Source organism: Poecilia mexicana, unplaced genomic scaffold, assembly GCF_051168715.1.
Source record: "Poecilia mexicana isolate PSO_F unplaced genomic scaffold, ASM5116871v1 scaffold_15, whole genome shotgun sequence".
NCBI lineage: Eukaryota > Metazoa > Chordata > Actinopteri > Cyprinodontiformes > Poeciliidae > Poecilia > Poecilia mexicana.
In genome coordinates this window covers 21,622,708-21,643,926 of record NW_028263384.1, presented here as the reverse complement: position 1 = coordinate 21,643,926, position 21,219 = coordinate 21,622,708, and the positions used below count along the sequence as shown (strand labels likewise).

Here is a 21,219-nt window from a genome sequence, read left to right as displayed (position 1 = left end):
GGATGGAAAGAAGGAAGAGAGGGATGGAGAGAAAGAACAGAGGGATGGAGAGAAAGAACAGAGGGATGGAGAGAAAAGAGAGGGATGGAGAAGGAAGAGAGGGATGAGAGAAGGAAGAGAGGGATGGAGAGAAGGAAGAGAGGGATGAGAGAAGGAAGAGAGGGATGGAGAAAAGGAAGAGAAGGATGGAAAGAAGGAAGAGAGGGATGGAGAGAAAGAACAGAGGGATGGAGAGAAGGAAGAGAGGGATAGAGAAAAGGAAGAGAGGGATGGAGAGAAGGAAGAGAGGGATGGAGAGAAGGAAGAGAGGGATGGAGAAAAGGAAGAGAGGGATGGAGAGAAGGAAGAGAGGGATGGAGAGAAGGAAGAGAGGGATGGAGAAAAGGAAGAGAGGGATGGAGAGAAGGAAGAGAGGGATGGAGAGAAGGAAGAGAGGGATGGAGAAAAGGAAGAGAGGGATGGAGAGAAGGAAGAGAGGGATGGAGAGAAGGAAGAGAGGGATGGAGAAAAGGAAGAGAGGGATGGAGAGAAGGAAGAGAGGGATGGAGAGAAGGAAGAGAGGGATGGAGAAAAGGAAGAGAGGGATGGAGAGAAGGAAGAGAGGGATGGAGAGAAGGAAGAGAGGGATGGAGAGAAGGAAGAGAGGGATGAGAGAAGGAAGAGAGGGATGGAGAGAAGGAAGAGAGGGATGGAGAAAAGGAAGAGAGGGATGGAAAGAAGGAAGAGAGGGATGGAAAGAAGGAAGAGAGGAATGGAAAGAAGGAAGAGAGGGATGGAAAGAAGGAAGAGAGGGATGGAAAGAAGGAAGAGAGGGATGGAGAGAAAGAACAGAGGGATGGAGAGAAAGAACAGAGGGATGGAGAGAAAGAACAGAGGGATGGAGAGAAAAGAGAGGGATGGAGAAGGAAGAGAGGGATGAGAGAAGGAAGAGAGGGATGGAGAGAAGGAAGAGAGGGATGGAGAAAAGGAAGAGAAGGATGGAAAGAAGGAAGAGGGGGATGGAGAGAAAGAACAGAGGGATGGAGAGAAGGAAGAGAGGGATAGAGAAAAGGAAGAGAGGGATAGAGAGAAGGAAGAGAGGGATGGAGGGAAGGAAGAGAGGGATGGAGAGAAGGAAGAGAGGGATGGAGAGAAGGAAGAGAGGGATGAGAGAAGGAAGAGAGGGATGGAGAGAAGTAAGAGAGGGATGGAGAAAAGGAGAGAGGGATGGAAAGAAGGAAGAGAGGGATGGAAAGAAGGAAGAGAGGAATGGAAAGAAGGAAGAGAGGGATGGAAAGAAGGAAGAGAGGGATGGAAAGAAGGAAGAGAGGGATGGAGAGAAAGAACAGAGGGATGGAGAGAAAGAACAGAGGGATGGAGAGAAAAGAGAGGGATGGAGAAGGAAGAGAGGGATGAGAGAAGGAAGAGAGGGATGGAGAGAAGGAAGAGAGGGATGAGAGAAGGAAGAGAGGGATGGAGAAAAGGAAGAGAAGGATGAGAGAAGGAAGAGAGGGATGGAGGGAAGGAAGAGAGGGATGGAGGGAAGGAAGAGAGGGATGGAGAGAAGGAAGAGAGGGATGGAGAGAAGGAAGAGAGGGATGGAGGGAAGGAAGAGAGGGATGGAGGGAAGGAAGAGAGGGATGGAGAGAAGGAAGAGAGGGATGGAGAGAAGGAAGAGAGGGATGGAGAGAAGGAAGAGAGGGATGAGAGAAGGAAGAGAGGGATGGAGAGAAGGAAGAGAGGGATGGAGAAAAGGAGAGAGGGATGGAAAGAAGGAAGAGAGGGATGGAAAGAAGGAAGAGAGGAATGGAAAGAAGGAAGAGAGGGATGGAAAGAAGGAAGAGAGGGATGGAGAGAAAGAACAGAGGGATGGAGAGAAAGAACAGAGGGATGGAGAGAAAAGAGAGGGATGGAGAAGGAAGAGAGGGATGAGAGAAGGAAGAGAGGGATGGAGAGAAGGAAGAGAGGGATGAGAGAAGGAAGAGAGGGATGGAGAAAAGGAAGAGAAGGATGGAAAGAAGGAAGAGAGGGATGGAGAGAAAGAACAGAGGGATGGAGAGAAGGAAGAGAGGGATAGAGAAAAGGAAGAGAGGGATAGAGAGAAGGAAGAGAGGGGTGGAGAGAAGGAAGAGAGGGATAGAGAAAAGGAAGAGAGGGATAGAGAGAAGGAAGAGAGGGATGGAGAGAAGGAAGAGAGGGATGGAGAAGGAAGAGAAACAGAACAGAGATGTGATCTAGAGACGATGAAATTTATCTGGGGTTGATTTTACTTCCTGCTCTGGAGTGGATCCCAGATCCCAGGTGAACCCATCAGAACCTGAAGGTCGATTCTTTCTAAGCAGATTCATCATCTCTAACTGAGCTGATACAGACGAGGAGTGAGGAACAGTTTTCATGGTTACCATGGCGACATTCTGTCTGGTTATATTTAAGACTTCAGACTGAAGAAGAAAACTGGCTGGAGATGTTCGCCTACACAGAACGACAGATACCTGCTGCTACTTCAGCTAAAGGTCCGGACCGGACCAACTGGACCGGACAGAACCACTGGCTCCAACTGGACCTACTCTGCTGAAGTAACAGTTGCTTTCCCCAATCTAACCGGCATCTTCCCAGGAACCAACGGTCTGGTTTCCATGGTTTTGGATTTGGCAGGTCGTTGTACCGTTACCTCATCAGTGACGGTTCTTACTGACGTCTGTTTAGGAACCTTTTGGTTCATTAGTTCTGCTCAGGCAGAGGAGAACTTCCTGCCAGTAAAATGAGAAACATGGCGACTAAAAGCAGCAACTTGGGCGCCACTAGTAACTTCAGGATGTAATTGTACTGTTTTAAAAAACCTTTTTGACAGGAACTTTTACCAAAAGCTAGAAGACCAAAGTGATGTGATTACATTTGAGGGTCACAGAAGGTCAAAGTTCAAATCAATGTCCATTAAACTTCATGAACACTTCGTCCTTCGTGTCTCTGCGTGGTTAAAGCTACAACGGGAGCCTTTTAAGCAGAGCAAATCCAGAGTCAGTTAATGTTCTTGTTGTCGGTCTGATCTAGTAAAGACGACCTGGAGGTCCTTTAACACAGTGAAGTCCCACAGACAGATTTACGCTCCTTTTACAAAGCCACACTTATCATGTATATCAATAATCCCAGCCTATTGAACCAGAAGAGAGAAAAAACATTTCTGCATCATAAAAGCCAGAAGCTGTTGTAAAGATTTTCTGGGACAGCAGCAGGGATGCCGCTCCTAAAAGTAAAAGCTTCGTCAATAAACCATTAGGAGACGGATGGACAGACAGAGGGACGGACGGTCCTCTGCCTGGGAGGGAGCACCATCATTACAGAGAGACAAGTGCTGCAGGTGAGCAGGACTGGAAGAGGCAGTTCATCTTCATGTTTAAAGGAAACCTGAACCAATCGGATCCGTCCTGATAAGAACCTGCTCAACCATGTCAGTCGCAAATTACACCTTCTCCTCCGACAGGCAGCAATTACATGCAAATTAATCGGTTGATTTAGACGGCTTTAGAAGATAAATGACCTGAAGAGCTGAAGTCAGAACATCTACAGATCCTAATGCAGAGACACAGCGCTTCTCATTTCAGATCGGGTTCATTAGTACGATCGTTTATCCACTTCTGTTCAGCCTGTAATCCGCTTCCAGGAACCAGTTTGACTCCAAGGTCTCCACATTCAGCTGGAAAGAAGTGGACCAGTCCTCTTTGGTCACTTCGATTTTTGTCAAAGTCACACTATAATGTTCAACCTGATGTGTGGCAGGACGGGAGTCACCACAGAAGAAGAGTTTGTTCCTGGTGAGATCATCAGCTCACAGTGAGATGTGTGAAAATGTAAAACGCCTGGAGTTTGTAGCCTACTTTCAGTCTTGAAATTGTTTTCTCTAATTTAATTTTAAAACAACAAAAAAAACTAATTATTAATTTTTTGTTGTCTTATTATGAAATGCAAGAACCAAAGAACCAGACAGATTCCGCACCGGGCCCCTGAACCTGATCACTGCGTCCAAAAGCTTTTATCTTATTCTAGATTTCATGTTTTATTTTATGGAATGCACAGAAAAATGTTAATTTATCTTTAAAATAAATGAATGATGATGAGCAGGTCAGGAGGAGATGGTGGATGTCGACGGGAACCATGGAAACCCAACATGGCGGATGCTGATGGGAACCATGGAAACCCAACATGGTGGATGCTGATGGGAACCATGGAAACCCAACATTGCGGATGTTGATGGGAACCATGGAAACCCAACATGGCGGATGTTGATGGGAACCATGGAAACCCAACATTGCGGATATTGATGGGAACCATGGAAACCCAACATTGCGGATGTTGATGGGAACCATGGAAACCCAACATTGCGGATGTTGATGGGAACCATGGAAACCCAACATGGCGGATGTTGATGGGAACCATGGAAACCCAACATTGCGGATGTTGATGGGAACCATGGAAACCCAACATGGCGGATGTTGATGGGAACCATGGAAACCCAACATGGCGGATGTTGATGGGAACCATGGAAACCCAACATTGCGGATGTTGATGGGAACCATGGAAACCCAACATGGCGGATGTTGATGGGAACCATGGAAACCCAACATGGCGGATGTTGATGGGAACCATGGAAACCCAACACGGCGGATGTTGATGGGAACCATGGAAACCCAACATGGCGGATGTTGATGGGAACCATGGAAACCCAACATGGCGGATGTTGATGGGAACCATGGAAACCCAACACGGCGGATGTTGATGGGAACCATGGAAACCCAACATGGCGGATGTTGATGGGAACCATGGAAACCCAACATGGCGGATGTTGATGGGAACCATGGAAACCCAACACAGCGGATGTTGATGGGAACCATGGAAACCCAACACAGCGGATGCTGATGGGAACCATGGAAACCCAACATGGCGGATGTTGATGCGAAGTGAAATGGTTCTGTGGGTTCTGGATGGAAACACGGTTCTAATGAGGGAAAGCAAACGGTACCTTTCGTGCTGTCCGTCTCTTAGTCCTCCTGAAAATGTGAGACTTAAACAAAAACAAGAATTTGGTTAAAAAGCAGCTTTAACTTGATGTGAACTTCTGCAGTTTAACGGTAGCTGACTAACTTATAAACCAGGTATTTTTCATTTAATGCAGTAAAAACTAATAACTGAAGACAAAAGATGAAAACATGAGCAGAAACCTTCTGAAGAGCCTGTTGGACAGACAAAAACTTTGACTGGTCCAGAACTGAAGGTTACAGTGCTGTTGGGTAAAGAACACAACAGCTTAAAACATTAAAGTTCATCTAAAAGTCTCACACAGTGGTTGTTTTTGGACTCTTTTGGCAGAGGAAACATGGACTTTACATAATAACTAACAAGTTTCACCTCTATAAATAATCTGCTGCAGCAAAGATCTGAGAACAGCCAGTAAGCAAACAGATGGCTGGTTTCAGCTCAACGTTGGGAACAAAAATAGAAATGCAAATGTGCATTTCAGGTGCAATGCGCTCAGAGGACCTGGAAGAGTTTCAGGCTGCTTGTCCAGCTCTGGTTCCTCTGAGACCTTCTGAGGGTCCATGAAGTTCTGTCCCATTAATCTGGAGGGAACCTGCTGTCAGTCTGCACAGCTCGAGGAAGATGGGCCAGGATGGTGCTGGAAGAACCACTGAACCAGAGACTGAACTACTGACTGAACCAGAGATTGAACCACTGACTGAACCAGAAACTGAACCACTGAACCAGAGACTGAACTACTGAACCAGAGACTGAACTACTGAACCAGAGACTGAACTACTGAACCACTGAACCAGAGACTGAACTACTGAACCAGAGACTGAACCACTGAACCAGAGACTGAACTACTGAACCACTGAACCAGAGACTGAACTACTGAACCACTGAACCAGAGACTGAACTACTGAACCACTGAACCAGAGACTGAACTACTGAACCACTGAACCAGAGACTGAACTACTGAACCACTGAACCAGAGACTGAACTACTGAACCACTGAACCAGAGACTGAACTACTGAACCACTGAACCAGAGACTGAACTACTGAACCACTGAACCAGAGACTGAACTACTGAACCACTGAACCAGAGACTGAACTACTACCTGAACCAGAGACTGAACTACTAAATGAACCAGAGACTGAACTACTAAATGAACCAGAGACTGAACTACTGACTGAACCAGAGACTGAACTACTAACTGAACCAGAGACTGAACTACTAACTGAACCAGAGACTGAACTACTAACTGAACCAGAGACTGAACTACTGACTGAACCAGAGACTGAACTACTAACTGAACCAGAGACTGAACTACTGAACCACTGAACCAGAGACTGAACTACTGAACCACTGAACCAGAGACTGAACCACTGAACCACTGAACCAGAGACTGAACTACTGACTGAACCAGAGACTGAACTACTAACTGAACCAGAGACTGAACTACTGAACCACTGAACCAGAGACTGAACTACTGAACCACTGAACCAGAGACTGAACTACTGAACCACTGAACCAGAGACTGAACTACTGACTGAACCAGAGACTGAACTACTAACTGAACCAGAGACTGAACTACTGACTGAACCAGAGACTGAACTACTAACTGAACCAGAGACTGAACTACTAACTGAACCAGAGACTGAACTACTGACTGAACCAGAGACTGAACTACTGACTGAACCAGAGACTGAACTACTGACTGAACCAGAGACTGAACTACTAACTGAACCAGAGACTGAACTACTGAACCACTGAACCAGAGACTGAACTACTGAACCACTGAACCAGAGACTGAACTACTGAACCACTGAACCAGAGACTGAACTACTGACTGAACCAGAGACTGAACTACTAACTGAACCAGAGACTGAACTACTGACTGAACCAGAGACTGAACTACTAACTGAACCAGAGACTGAACTACTAACTGAACCAGAGACTGAACTACTGACTGAACCAGAGACTGAACTACTGACTGAACCAGAGACTGAACTACTGACTGAACCAGAGACTGAACTACTAACTGAACCAGAGACTGAACTACTGACTGAACCAGAGACTGAACTACTGACTGAACCAGAGACTGAACTACTAACTGAACCAGAGACTGAACTACTGACTGAACCAGAGACTGAACTACTAACTGAACCAGAGACTGAACTACTAACTGAACCAGAGACTGAACTACTGAACCACTGAACCAGAGACTGAACTACTGAACCACTGAACCAGAGACTGAACTACTGAACCACTGAACCAGAGACTGAACCACTGACTGAACCAGAGATTGAACCACTGACTGAACCAGAGATTGAACCACTGACTGAACCAGAGATTGAACCACTGGACCACTGAACCAGAGACTGAACCACCACGGGTCTGGATGGCAGGTCTCAAAGTAAAAGTGACTTTCCAGTGGAACGTCCTGGGAGATCTCTGTCTCAGCATTAGAACGTTTCTAATGATAAACTGATTCATCCAGCTAATGAATCTAAATTTTTATTTCTCCAGGTTTGTTTTCTGAATGAAGCTCCTGGGAAATCTGATCTGGAGGACATGAGCAGAGTCATTAGAGCTGGGATTACCGGCTCATCACTGGAGGCACAAACTCATCCTTCCAATCATTCAGGTTTATGTTGAATTTATTTGCATTTTGCGCTTTTTAAATGTGAACAAAGCTGTTAAAGGCCAGAGCAAACAAGGAGAATTTATCCTTCAGCATGTTTTACTGCTCAGATGTTTGGATATTTGTTAAATAAATCACAGTAAACCAGCGCTGCAGTAAAAACTCATTAAAAGGAAAAAACATCAGACAGATCATCGCTGACTCTTCTAATGCTGTAGCAGTCAGTGTTACAGTAGCTCTGCAGAAGCTTCTGACTGAAGTAGTTCAGGTGTCCCTAGATTTTGAACTTGATTAAAATAATTTCACCAACTGGTCGGTTTTATTCTGCTCCCAGTCTTACTTTTTAAATGACTATAAACACGTTTGGCTGTTTTATCACCTTAGCATTATTGCTGAAACATTTCTATGAAAGAGTTTACTATATAAACTCTTTTATATAATAATATTATATTACAATATAAATAAAATATCTAAAAGATTATTACAGTGAAGTCTGTTCTGGTCATATTCCAGGACCCAAATATTCAAACATAATATTTATTGATGCTCTTGTTACTTTATTTCCTGTAAAGAAGGAGCAGCTTTTTTCCTGCATTTGCAATCTCTAGGGACCAATTCAATTTTAATATTAAAATGAACTTGAGCTATTATTATTGAACAGAGATTAGTTTTTCATTTCAGATACCATCTTCATATTCCCAGCCAGCTGCTCTGGTTTGCCAAGCAGTAAATTGGATCCTTCTGATGGTTTTTATGTTAATCTACAGTTTTAGGTTTCCTTTAAAGCACACTGAATAACTTTAATTAGCTGAGAAGCTCCAAACAATGGAGAGCAGCAGCTTAATGTGAAGCTGTGGGTTTGAAGTAAAAACATTCAGACAGTTCTGAAGCTCAGCTTGGAGTCCAGATTCAGAAAACCTGAACCAGGTAGAAAACTTCACCTGAACGAGTCGGTTAGTTTTAAATCCCTGGGATCCGACACAGACCTCCATCTTCATCTGCAGGGCAGCACAGAAACCCACAGCAGGATGAGGTGGGAGGTCACGTGGGATCACCGGGGCGACCCATGCATCAGCCCGCTCCACTCAGGGCGGGTCTCGTTAAATATGGGAGCTGGGACGTCTGGCCGTCTCCTCACATCCCTGCTGCCAAACAACAAACCTGTTCAGCAGGAGCTGAGAAAAAACCTTTTAAATGCTTTTTCCTTAGGAGTCAGAGGTCGACCTCGACATGACCTGGGGGTTGACCATCTACAGGCTGCAGCAGAAATCATTATAACAATAATATCTGATCTGAATGGTGGACAGTAAAATTCCTCCATAACTGGACTTTTGATAAAGAATGTTTTATGTTTCTGACTGGTTATGATCTGCTGCATGTTTCCAAAAGACAACCAGAAACGTGCTGGCTCTTTGACCCAACATGATTATAGGAGCAGAAGGAAGCTGATGACCTAAAGCTGGCTGTTGGTTTTACCAGAGAAAACATTAAGGAGGAGAAGACGGACTGCTGTCAGCAGGACAGACAGACCTCCAGGTTTCCATGGTGACCCAGCAGATGGAAAGGAAAGCAACACTTCCTTCACCTGAGCAGGGATCAGACACGTCGTCTGGACCGATGAACAGATCCGTCTTTTCAAGCTGCAGACGGATGTTCCTAAACTTCAGACTCTGGCCTGATTCACGCCCGGATGGAGTGAACCAGCGGAGAAGAGAAACGTCTCCCAGGAAACCAGTGACACACAGCAGACGTAAATAGTCTAGCTGGCTCTCCAGCGTGTATTACAGGACATTTTAAGGTCTTAATTTAAATACAGGAATTTAAGACTTGAGGATGTGTGAACACTTTCTAAAACAAAAGTCTTTCAGAGTTTTTCTGATTCAGTACGAAGAAACTAAAACCAGAACCTCCTCACCAACCGGTGATGCTGTGACAGGTTATCTGGATGAAACACTACAACCAGCAAACTGTTTGTTTCGAGCAGCAGCAGGTTTCCACCACCTCCTGCTGGAGCCCGGTGGGTCCGTTCTTAGTTAGAATCGTGTTTTATAGTTTTACTAAGCGACAGTTGGACTGGACTCCTCCTGCTTTCTCTCAGGTAAACCTCCAGGTGAGTTCAGTCTGAATCCTCCTACCTTCTCCATCTCGCTGCTCTTCCTCTTGCGTCCGTTCCGGTTGATCTTGACGGTGACGGCGCTGTCGTCGCCCTGCCGCCGCAGCGCCAGGCGGTCGGGCTGCAGCGGGCTGAACGAGATCTCCAGCTCCGGCCGGGGGAAGCGGCTCGTCCGGCCCGTTTCCGTGGAAACCTCGGAGGACTCCAGCACCGAGGGGAAGCCGGACGAACCCTGGGGGAACAGCAACACTGAACTCAGCTGCTCCACCAAAGAGGCCCTGACGCTTTGACTAGGCCCTTCTCTCCTACACCCGGTTCATACTACACAATTCTTTGCCTCGATTTTCCCCTTTCGCCAATCTTAGAACGTCCAATGTTCTAAGATTGGCGCTTGCGATAATCGTAGCCGATCATCCTGCAGCGTGTTTTTGTGTTACGACTGATCGGGTCCAGTCGGTAGAACGACGGACCGCTCCCATCTAAAGTCGGTCATACTCAACATGTTGGATTGTCTTGCAGTGTGGGGTTTCCTCCAACGGGGAGCGAGACCGGCAGCCAATCAGAAAGCACAGTGACATAAGCAGGGAGGAGAATCCCAAACAGCTGACATGGCCAACCGAACAACATGAATGGATATTCAACATTTCATGCAAGGAGTACCCAGAGAAATAACAAGGAATTTGACGGATATAGCTGGTTTTTACAGGACTTTCTGTCTGGAACCTGAACATCGGTGAGAGGAATCGGTGTGTGGTTCGAACCCGATCGAACCCGCTATACCTGTGATTTTTTTGTCGGATAGTGTGTGGTCTGTCAGGTGTTGAAAATGGACTTACCCGACTGCTGGTGGACGATCTGGTCTCCCTCCTCTCAGGCTGCAGCGGTTCAGCCTTTGCTTTCTTAGCCAGAGCAGAACTCTCACTCTGTGAAGAAGAAAAAACACATTATTCCACATTAATCACCTAAAATCAACACAATGTGTTATATGTAAATCATCTGGACTTAAAGTAAGGATTAAAAATGTGATTCAACCCAACTTTATAAGAAAACATCCAGATAAAACAAGACCTGAAGTTTTTTCTTCCAGGAAGACGTGGAAAACGTTGCAACGTTTCATCCGTCTCCAGAAATATTCACCAATATCTGAACATTTTTCACATCTTCATTTACAGTGTGGGGAACATCTCAGATCCTGAAGAGGCTCTACGTATTTACAGGTTATAAACTATGAGTGTTTCTGCAGCAGTTGAAATGCTTTAGTATTTTAAACTGGTTCATTTTTCCTGTGAAACGTCAGAACTCTCCTGTTTGTCAGATAAACTCTGACGGTTCTGACCTGCTCTGCTGCGTTTTCCTGGAGGTTTTCCTTCAGCTGCACAATCTCTGCTTCCTTCTCCGCTAGAGACGCCTGCAGCTCTGCCACTCTGAGAGAGCGGCGGCCACCATTAGCCTGCAACACACACACACACACACACACACACACATCAGATCCACTGAACTACAGGAGCCTCTCCAGGCACCATTAAACTCCTGAGGCAAATGGAAAGAAATCCACTAACTAAACGACTAAAATGTTGGAATTATTCCCAAAGCTGAGGCTGAGCTGTCATCTCGTTATCAGGACAGAAATATTGTCCTAATTAGACACACGTTGTTCCACAATATGAAAAAACTAGTCGACTAAAACAAGTTTATGATCAGAAAGTCCAAACCCAGAGTCCAGAACACGCCAGCCGTCTGCCCCTCCAGAACAGAATCCATCTGATTGTTCTGATTAGCTGTATGCTAGTTGTTAGCTGTGGAGCCCCAGGTGTGTGCAACACACACATCAGCTGATGAACTGGTCCTGCAGACACTTCCTGCTCTGGTTGGAGCCGTTTGACTGATGAATCTCTCAACTTGATGAAAACCTGATTAAAAAGTTTCCATATTCAGCTCTGAGTCGCTGTTAGTCAACTCAGTAACAGCATCCGCAGGGAGTTGGTTTATAAAACTGTTTGTTGTTCTGAAATGTGACTGACGTTTAGTTTTGATAAATGTTTTAAGTGTTCTTAATAATTTGGTTCTGTTGACTCAATGATCTGTTTTGTTTTGTTGTCTTTAAATGCTAATGTTTGTAGCTTTGTTATTGAGCTGCCCATGAGATCCAGGCTAATTTTTAGCCTCATGCTTATTGTTCAAATATTTCAAAATGTATTAGTTTTTATCTTTTAATTTCCCATCAAGATGCTGGTTTCCTGTCCTCAGTCATAAACATCCCAGTTCAATAATTTAGTCCTAACGTAATTATTTTTATTCATCGTTAAACGTTACGCTGGTTATTCTATAATCCTCTATAACTATAATCCTCAGACCTTCATTTCCCTTCACTCTGCCTGCAGTCAGACAGACGGAGAGCAGAGGTAGAAATATGGAACCTTTCAGTTCAGATTCCTGATCTACTTCTTCTTTCACCAAACCCTGATCATTTTTGATCATTAATAACATCTGATGGGACAGCCTGTCGCTGCACTGACCCCTGCTGGTGACGCTGGGCTCTGCTGCTGCAGCTCCTTGATGAGCTTGTCTTTGTCCGCCTGGCTGGCCAGCAGCTTCTGCAGCTGCACCTCCAGAGCAGCGACCAGCGTGTCCCGCTCCGCCCTCCAGCTCTCCATGGCCGCCTCCTTCTCCTCCAGCCTGGACTCCTGGGAGCAGACGGAGACAGGTTGGAAAAACATCTGGAGCTGCAGACGTTTCACCGTCCGGCTCTTACCAGGAGGCTCTGCTGGCGACAGTAGCGCTCTCGGTCCTCTGCAAACTTCCTCATCTCCTGGTTCCTCTTGTCCTCCGCCTCTTTGGCCTGGCCAATCAGAGACAGCTTCTCCTCCTGCCACTTCCTGCGTTCAGCCTTCTGTTTCTCTGTCAACACCTGCAGGAGAAGCAGACGTCCATCTGTCCACATGTCCAACGTTTCTCATCCAGACAGACTCCACTTCTGCAGCTTCTACCTTTAAGCTCTGCTGGGCTCGGGAAGCTTCGTCTCTGGCCAGCCTGAGGTCGTCTGAAGGTCGGCCGGACCCGCCGCTCTGCTCCAGCAGCCTCCCCTTCAGCTTCTCCACCTCTGAAACAGAACACAACCAACTTGTCAGTTTGTGTGGACAGATCTGAAGTTTTTGGTGTGGACTGGTTCTTATCCAGGGGTTTCACCTGCAGAGAGCTCCTGCAGCAGACGCATCTTGTCGTCCAGGACCTGCTCCATCTGCTGCTGCGTCTCCTCCTGCTCCGTCAGCGCCAGCCGCATGTCCTCCATCACCTGCTGCTTGGCCTGCAGCTCTGCAGAGGAGCAGACAGGAACATGGCTGAGGGAGCAACAACCTGAGGGAGGACTCAGCTGGACTCTGGCCCTGGATAGCTTCACATTTATTTTAGGGAGATCCGTCATGCTTCCCTGAATAAGTACAGGTTAGGGCTGTAAACGTGCTACATGTTTCACATAAGATGATGAGATTTCACCTCCTCTGTTCTGTTTGAGGTTCTTCCAGAATGAGCTGCTTCAGTGTTTAGCTGCTGCTGGCCACGCCCCCAATCTCAATATTTACATTTTAAACATTAAAATGGCTGCAGACAGAAGCAGACAGTGACACTGCTGTAAAGTGATTTTTTTGTTTCAAAATCCCTGATTTTGTGGAGCTACTTAATATACAGTTTATAATTTTGTAACAATTTTTCTTCAAAGTTTTTCCAAAATCTACATATAGAAGAAAAAAATCATGAAAATGACGAATACTGTGCAATAAACTCAGAATTATGCATCAGCGAACATCAAAACGACTGAAGTGGGGGAATATTTTAGCAGCCTGATGGAGGCTAATCATCCCAGAGTGGGTCTCTACCTTTACAGGCCTCCTGGTAGAGCTGGGCAGCCTTAGAGTCCTGCTGCTCCTGGAAGGACAGAAACATGAGGAACTGTTAGGATCCAGCAGACTGGGAGGAATCAGACACAGCTGGAAACATCAGGGTTGTTTTACGGCTCTGAGCTGCTGGATGGTTCTGTCTCTGCTGCTCAGGTCCGACTGCAGCTGCTTCCTGGTTTTATCCATGTCAGAAAGTTTCTGCTTCAGGGTCGTCTCCTCTGCTCTCATGGCCGACACCTGAAACCAAGACCAGTTTCTGCAGGTTTCACCAAATCACATTTCAGACTTTAAGACTTTATGAGTTCTCTCTTGACTCCATGCTCCACTCCTTTTCTCCTTCTCAGATGTATTGGAAATAAAATGCTCCAATAGGTCAGAATGTTGCCGTACTGCTGTGTTTAAAATCACCTAAACCTCCGACATCAGTTTGTGTCGTACCAAATGTGCTCTTAGATCGGCGCGAACAGCAGCAGCGCAGACTGTTTTCTGAGCCAAAGCATCAAATGGGTCGGTAACAGAAGTGAGCGAATGGTGAAGACCAACGTCATCCAAACAGGTTATAAATTTGCGCTCGACCACGAGACAGAAAAAAGCGAGCTAGCAAAGGTGTTAGCAGGAAGTTAGCAGCAGCCTGAACCACATCGAGTTACAGAAAGCAATGAAGTCTTCCTGAAACTCCAACTGCTGCCTACATTCATGATGAGATTAAACCGCCAAGCCACGACAAAATATAAAACCCATGATTAAAGTATTTAAACCCGACTTACATTGTTTGTGTATTTAAGACGTTTTAAGGCCTCATGTATTGTAGATACATGAATTTAAGACGTTTTAAAGCTGCGCAGACACCCTGAAAACAAACCATGTGCTCCAGATTAAGATCTTCTAATCTACAGGTTTAGTCAGCCTCGTTTAAAACCGGCTGGATGTGTTGAGCCCGTATCCTCCAGTGTTCTGATACGGACCTCCTTCTGGACCTGCTGGACCTGCTTCCTGTAGTCGGCCAGCTTCTCTCTGAGGTCTGACGAGTCGTCCTCCTTCCTCTGAAGCTCCAGGCGGAGGCTCTTCACCTGCTGCGTCTCCTCCTGAGCCTCCAGCTTCAGCCTGGGACAGAAACACCAGAGACATCAGGAAGGAGGTTCAGGAAGTGATGAAGGAGCGGCTTCATCTTCGTCGTTACCTGCTGATCTCCCCGGCTTTCTTCTCCAGCTCGGCATCCTTCTCAGCTAAGGCCTCATGAGCCACAGCCAGCAGCTCCTGCCGCCTCTCCACCTCCTTCCTCCTCACTTCCTGGACAGCTAGGCTCTCCTTCTCCTCCCGTTGCTCTGCTTCCTGCAACTTCTCCTGCAAGGTCGCGACCTTTCGCTCGGCTTCCTGCAGGGTCGCAACCTGTCGCTCTGCTTCCTGCAGCTTCTCCTGCAAGGTCGCGACCTTTCGCTCGGCTTCCTGCAGGGTCGCAACCTTTTGTTCTGCCTCCTGCAGCTTCTCCTGCAAGGTCGCGACCTTTCGCTCGGCTTCCTGCAGGGTCACAACCTGTTGCTCTGTTTCCTGCAGCTTCTCCTGCAAGGTCGCGACCTTTCGCTCGGCTTCCTGCAGGGTCACAACCTTTTGTTCTGCCTCCTGCAGCTTCTCCTGCAAGGTCGCGACCTTTCGCTCGGCTTCCTGCAGGGTCACAACCTTTTGTTCTGCCTCCTGCAGCTTCTCCTGCAAGGTCGCGACCTTTCGCTCGGCTTCCTGCAGGGTCACAACCTGTTGCTCTGTTTCCTGCAGCTTCTCCTGCAAGGTTGCAACCTGTTGCTCTGCCTCCTGCTGTTTCTTCTGCAGCGTTATGGCCCGTTGTTGTGACTCCTGAAGTTTCTCCTGCAGGGTCACGACATGCTGCGCTGCTTCCTGCAGGGTTGTGACCTGTCGCTCTGCTCCCTGCAGTTTCTCCTGCAAGGTCACAACCTGTCGCTCTGCGTCCTGCAGGGTTGCGACCTTTCGCTCCGATTGATGCAGATTCTCCTGCAGGGTCGCGACCTTTCGCTCTGACTGATGCAGATTCTCCTGCAGGGTCGTGACCTGTTGCTCTGATTGATGCAGATTCTCCTGCAGGGTCGCGACCTTTCGCTCTGACTGATGCAGATTCTCCTGCAGGGTCGCGACCTTTCGCTCTGACTGATGCAGATTCTCCTGCAGGGTCGCGACCTGTTGCTCTGATTGATGCAGATTCTCCTGCAGGGTCGCGACCTTTCGCTCTGACTGATGCAGATTCTCCTGCAGGGTCGCGACCTTTCGCTCTGATTGATGCAGATTCTCCTGCAGGGTTGCGACCTGCTGCGCTGCGTCCTGCAGGGTCGCGACCTTTCGCTCTGATTGATGCAGATTCTCCTGCAGGGTCGTGACCTTTCGCTCTGATTGATGCAGATTCTCCTGCAGCTCTGCTTCCCTCTCAGCAGACCTCCTCTCCATCTCGGCCAGCTTCTCCTCCAGCTGCCGGTCCTTCTCTTGTCTCGTCTGCTCCATCTCAGAGGAAGCCTCTTCCCTCAGGGACGTGATCTCCCTCTGGAGGTCAGAGTTCACCCTGTCCAGGCCTTCAGCGCTGGATAAGGCGGTGTTGCTGTGGAGCTCAGCTTCTCTCAGGTCGTCTCTCAGTTTCTCTGCAGCTTCCTGCTGCAGTCTGAGCTTCAGCTGCAGCTGCTCTGCTTCCTGATTGGACGCTTCCCGTTGGGTTTCCAGCTGGACTCGGAGTTCTTCCTGCTCCTCCAGCTTCCTCTGCAGCTCTCTGACCTGCTGCTCTACTGCAGCCTCCCTCTGTTTCCTCTCCTCCTCCAGCTGCTGGATGAGTTTCTGCTTCGTCTCGCTGCTCTTCTTCTCCTCTTCCAGCCTCTTGCTGAGCTCAGAGACTTCCTCCCTCAGCTGGATTTCAACGCCGTCAGAGGAAGAGAAAGCAGGCGTGTGCAGCTGTTGCTTCAGCTGCTGCAGCTCCTCTGTGAGGACATGGATTTGGTAGGACTGATCCAGGATCTTCCTGGACTTCTCCTCCAGCTCAGCCACAGCAGGCTGCAGGTGGACCGCCGTCTGCACTTCCACCTGCTCCGCCACTCGGAGCTCCTGCTGCCGCCGCCGGCTCTCCTCCAGAGCAGACTGCACCTCCTCCCTGGCTCTGCGCTCCTCCTGGAGGGAGGCCAGCGCCTCCTCCTTCCCCAGAGTCTGGTACTCCAGCGCAGCCATCAGCTCCTCTCTCCTCTTCTGCTCCTTCTGAAGCTCAGCCAGAGCTTCCTGAAAGGAGAAGAACTCATCATTTCTGAAGAGATTTAAATGAAAGCACTGATGCTGCTGGTCACACGGTGCCGCCATCACATGGAAAAGAGACTGAAGGTCTTCATGGAGACGCATCAGCAGAACGGACTAAACATCTGCAGGTGGGATCGTCATGGAAACGTGTTGTTGATCTATAAAACTGTAAAGATGCAGGAGCATAACATAATATTTTCTGGGTTCTTTCTGATAGACTGTGGAGATTTTCATGCAGTCTTAAGGCAGAACTCTGAATCGCTGCTGAGTGGAACAGCTCAGCTCTGGTGTTCCTCAGGAACCTGTGATTGGTCCGCTTGGATTTTCATTTTATTCCTGCCAAAAACCCCTGAGGTTTAAGCATCACAACTGTGCATTTAGCTGAGAGAGCAGTTAGCTCTGATTGCTAGCCCAGTTATAGCACAAGGCCTGATGGGAGAAAACGACGAAGATTAAAGCTCAACTAACCAACCAAATCATGTTATTTGGAGATAAACTGTCTAAATAGTTCTTATTGGTTCCATCTTTATTTTTCCTTGCGAATTTTGACATTTTTGAGGACATTCATTTAATTCTGCAGGTGGCAGTATTTATTTCTTCTACAGTGCTGCCGTACTAGAGAACAGCAGTGTCCCTCTGTTCTCCATAATAGGGGCGAAGAATCGAAAAACTATCAGAAAATTCCTTTCAAATACTTTTTGAAATAGCACCGGAGTTCAGTCTTCCTCCAGGTGTTTCTTACCTGGAGCTGATCTTCATCTTTGCCTCGGTCGGAGCCGTTCTGTGCGCCCAGCTCTGTCTTCTTCTGCAGGTCCTCCAGCTGATGCTCCACCTGCACAGACTTTTCCTGGAGCTGAAGAAGAAGCCATTTCTTTTCCTCTGCGTCATCAGCTTCGCAGGAAAACAAAGAAACAGAACAACGGTATTCATTTCCAGTGTCTGCTGGGCCGTTTCCTCCTGGTGCCTTCAGGGGTCGTTGGTACCTCTGTGCTCGTGGTTCTGATCGTCTTCAGGTTTCTTTTCAGTCGGTCCGGATCCGAGGCTGAAGTGAGACGCTGCTGGCAGCTCAGAGGCCTGACAGCTCAGAAGTCTGTCCTGAAAGGAAAAACACATGAAAAATGTTAGCGATCTAGCCACAGGTCCAGCCAGTGCGCGTCCCGTGGTCAGATGGCGTTACCATGGTGACCGCGTCCGAGCTGCAGCCAGCTGAGGACATGTTCCTGGTCAGGTTCTTGAAGATCTCCAGCCTCCTTTCAGCTCGCTCCTCCAGGATCTCCCTCTCCCTGACCAGGCGCTCACTGACACACACACACACACACACACACACACAGAGACACCAGTTAGTGGTTCTGGTTCTAAACCAGTTTGGAGTAGAGGAGGGAAGCAGCGTCTCACTCGTAGTCCTTCTGCATGTCGGAGAACAGCTCTGAGAACTCGCGGCTGATCTCCTCTCTGACCCGGGCCTCCAGCAGCAGGTTCTCTGAGCGCTCCGTCTTCAGCTGGACCTGCAGCTGCCTCAACAGCGCCACCTGCTGCTACAGGGACACCAAGGAGAGAGAAGACGCTGTAACAGCAGCAGGAGATGCTTCTATAAAACCCAGTCAGTTTGGTTCTGGGGTCACAATAAGTGCCCATCCTACCTCATGCATCACTTTGCTGATGACGACTTTCTCTTCTCCTTCGTCGGTCGTCTGATCCGTAGTGTCCTCCATGACACTGTCTTCTTCTTCCTCCTCCTCGTCCTCCTCATCCTCCGGAACGTCCTCCAGGCTGGTCTCCCAGCCGGCGCTCCTCCGCCCTGAGGCTCTGGAGGAGGAGGCGTCACTGCAGGAAGGGACGGCAGGGAGCGGCCTGGAGATCAGGACGACCACCTGGAACAACAAACCTCCATCAGTAACCCCATCATGACAGCAGTCTGTAACCTGCAGCTCTGGAGAAGAAATGGCTCTGGACAATCTGGCTAAGAAAGATGCAGAACCAACAAAAATTTTAATTAAAGAAAAATATTAATATAATAAGTGCAGATTTCAACAGGTTTGTTTTTTTAAGGTTTTGTAAAGAATAAATGTGGCTTTGAATTTCCACCACAGAATGACACAGTCAGTAAATTTTTTTCCATCACAGAGTAACAGAGTGGTTTTTTTTTCGTTCTACTTATTTTCCACAAACATCAAAATGAATCAATCTTCTTAGGACGCGTTTCTTTAAAACCTGAAAACAGAAATAAAATCTTGCTTCTTTAAAAAATTCTGTTAATATCTGTAAGTAGCTGGACTGAGGGAAGTTTGGTCTGTAAAGGTCAAAGGTTAAGGATATAAAGTGGCTGTGATCTGGTTAAAGCTGCATAACGACACCCTGGACACCAGCTGGGTGAGACAGAAAGTCTGCATCCAGTTCAGAAAGGAAGGAAACCAGAGTAATTTAAGGCCTGGGAAATGCTTAGTCACTGGTTGCCATGGTGATGATTCCTGCCTATGCTGGAGAGCAGGGGGAGCCCACAGCACCACTCCTCCTCAGTCAGAAACATTTAACCCTCTGCAGGGACAGTGAGGAGGACTGTACGGACCTTCTGGGCCACGGCGGAGAACTTGAGGACGTTGAGGGTCTCGTCGTACATGGAGGCGCACTGGTTGATGTTGACGATCATGCAGGCTTTGCCCCGGCCGCAGAAGAAGCCCTGCAGGTAGTGTGTGAGCTTGCTCTCCCTGAAGGGGATGTGCTGCAGCAGCCTGAAGGCAGGAGACGACAGGCTGCTGGTGGAAACAGGACTCAACCCAAACTTTAAGACCTTTATGAATGAAATTTAAGACCCGTATCGCTATCATTTTTTTAAATATACAGTGATCCCTCGCTATATCGCGGTCTCACTGCTTCGCGGATTTATTTGTGCAGTTTTTTTTCTGCATCCTGATTGGCTAAACAGTCTGAGCTCCTTCTCTACCTGTGTGCCAATGACGTTACTGTATTTAAATATAAGTAATACAGATTGACTATTCAGGAGATGAAAGCTGAAAACTTTGAATACCAGCTGGAAAAAACTGTGGCCAGAGGCAACAAAACCAGACGGGAGGCTCAGATCCATCGCTCTGCCGTAGATCCAGCTGTGGATCTCGCGGTGCAGGTTGGAGGAGACGCTTTACTGACACGACTCTGGATCACATCAAGGCCCGATTGATGAACACGCACATCCACTGACCTGAAAACAGGTTTTGTTCTTTGGTTTCAATGTAGAGTATTTATTTATGCTGTATAATAATTGTAAAAACTAAAGGTAACTACTTCATGGATTTCACTTATCGCAGGTTATTTTCGGAACGCAACCCCGCAAAAAACGAGGGATCACTGTACTGAATAAAAGAAAAAGAAGTGTGTTAAGTTTTTATATTTCAAAACAGAAGTGGATAAAATGCATTTTTTATCCCACACTCTGTTTGGAATTGGTATGACTCCGCCATCTTTGTTTCTGTATCAACTGGCTCAGATTAAGACGACCAGCGGCGCCCTCTGCTGGATGGAGGAAGTACTACAACACTGACAGAAGGTCCAAGCAGATATTATTATTATTATTATTATTAACTGATCTTAATCTAAACATCGACAATCATAAATTGTTTGCATTATTAAATTTTTTTTGTAAAACAAATTGAAATTTAAAAAAAACTACATACATGAGGATAAATGGACCTGCCACGACATATTTAAGGCCAAATAGTTCTTGTAGATGAATTTCAGACATTTTAAGGCTGTAACTCTTTTTCCTGTGAGCGGATCAGAACCAGCGGGGGGAACTGGACCTGGAGGCGACTTACTTGGCCTGCTGGTTGTAGCGCAGAGCTTTGATGCACTTCCCCAGGATGAGCAGCGAGGCGTTGATGTTTCCTGCCTCCTTCAGGCGCTCTCCTTTGTTCTGAGTCTTGGCGCATCGCTCGGAGCCGGCCAGGTCACACAGACACAACCTGCAGGGCAGAGCGGCCATGTTTAACCTGCACACGCTGGAGCGGGTGAGGTTCCCCTCTACTCACTCGCTGATGGTGTGGACTCTGGGCGGGTCGCCGTCCTCTACGCTCAGAATCCGGATGGAGAAGATGCTGTGACTGGAAGCAGACAGTCGGCCATTAGAGAGCAGCAGGAGGCAGCTCGGTGTGAGGAATGACGGCGGCGCTGCTCACCTCCTGCTGGAGAGCTGGTTGAGGCGGGTGGAGGAGAAGCTCTGGTTCCTCCGGCCCAGCTTCACCACTCTGAACGCCTCCTCAGCGCTGCTCACCTGGACCCAGCGCAGATCTGAACACACAGCAG

The 21,219-nt window shown here is 47.5% G+C and overlaps 1 protein-coding gene across 2 annotated transcripts in view; it reads right to left on the bottom strand.

Annotated features, from left to right (window-relative positions):
• kif20ba (kinesin family member 20Ba) overlaps window positions 1-21,219 on the bottom strand; it is a 32,836-nt gene that overhangs the window by 8,300 nt on the left and 3,317 nt on the right. For both annotated transcript variants that reach the window (XM_088012778.1, XM_015005952.2), the window contains exons 9-28: window positions 21,093-21,204; window positions 20,946-21,017; window positions 20,733-20,879; window positions 19,490-19,652; window positions 18,564-18,794; window positions 18,319-18,458; window positions 18,101-18,221; window positions 17,907-18,018; window positions 17,666-17,814; window positions 14,828-16,908; window positions 14,613-14,751; window positions 13,762-13,884; window positions 13,627-13,675; window positions 12,941-13,066; window positions 12,742-12,854; window positions 12,507-12,662; window positions 12,271-12,438; window positions 11,091-11,204; window positions 10,591-10,677; window positions 9,777-9,986 (exon numbers count right to left, since the gene is read on the bottom strand). In XM_088012778.1, the coding sequence (XP_087868904.1) occupies window positions 9,777-9,986; window positions 10,591-10,677; window positions 11,091-11,204; window positions 12,271-12,438; window positions 12,507-12,662; window positions 12,742-12,854; window positions 12,941-13,066; window positions 13,627-13,675; window positions 13,762-13,884; window positions 14,613-14,751; window positions 14,828-16,908; window positions 17,666-17,814; window positions 17,907-18,018; window positions 18,101-18,221; window positions 18,319-18,458; window positions 18,564-18,794; window positions 19,490-19,652; window positions 20,733-20,879; window positions 20,946-21,017; window positions 21,093-21,204 (4,613 nt within the window). The remainder of the gene's footprint in view (window positions 1-9,776; window positions 9,987-10,590; window positions 10,678-11,090; window positions 11,205-12,270; window positions 12,439-12,506; window positions 12,663-12,741; window positions 12,855-12,940; window positions 13,067-13,626; window positions 13,676-13,761; window positions 13,885-14,612; window positions 14,752-14,827; window positions 16,909-17,665; window positions 17,815-17,906; window positions 18,019-18,100; window positions 18,222-18,318; window positions 18,459-18,563; window positions 18,795-19,489; window positions 19,653-20,732; window positions 20,880-20,945; window positions 21,018-21,092; window positions 21,205-21,219) is intronic.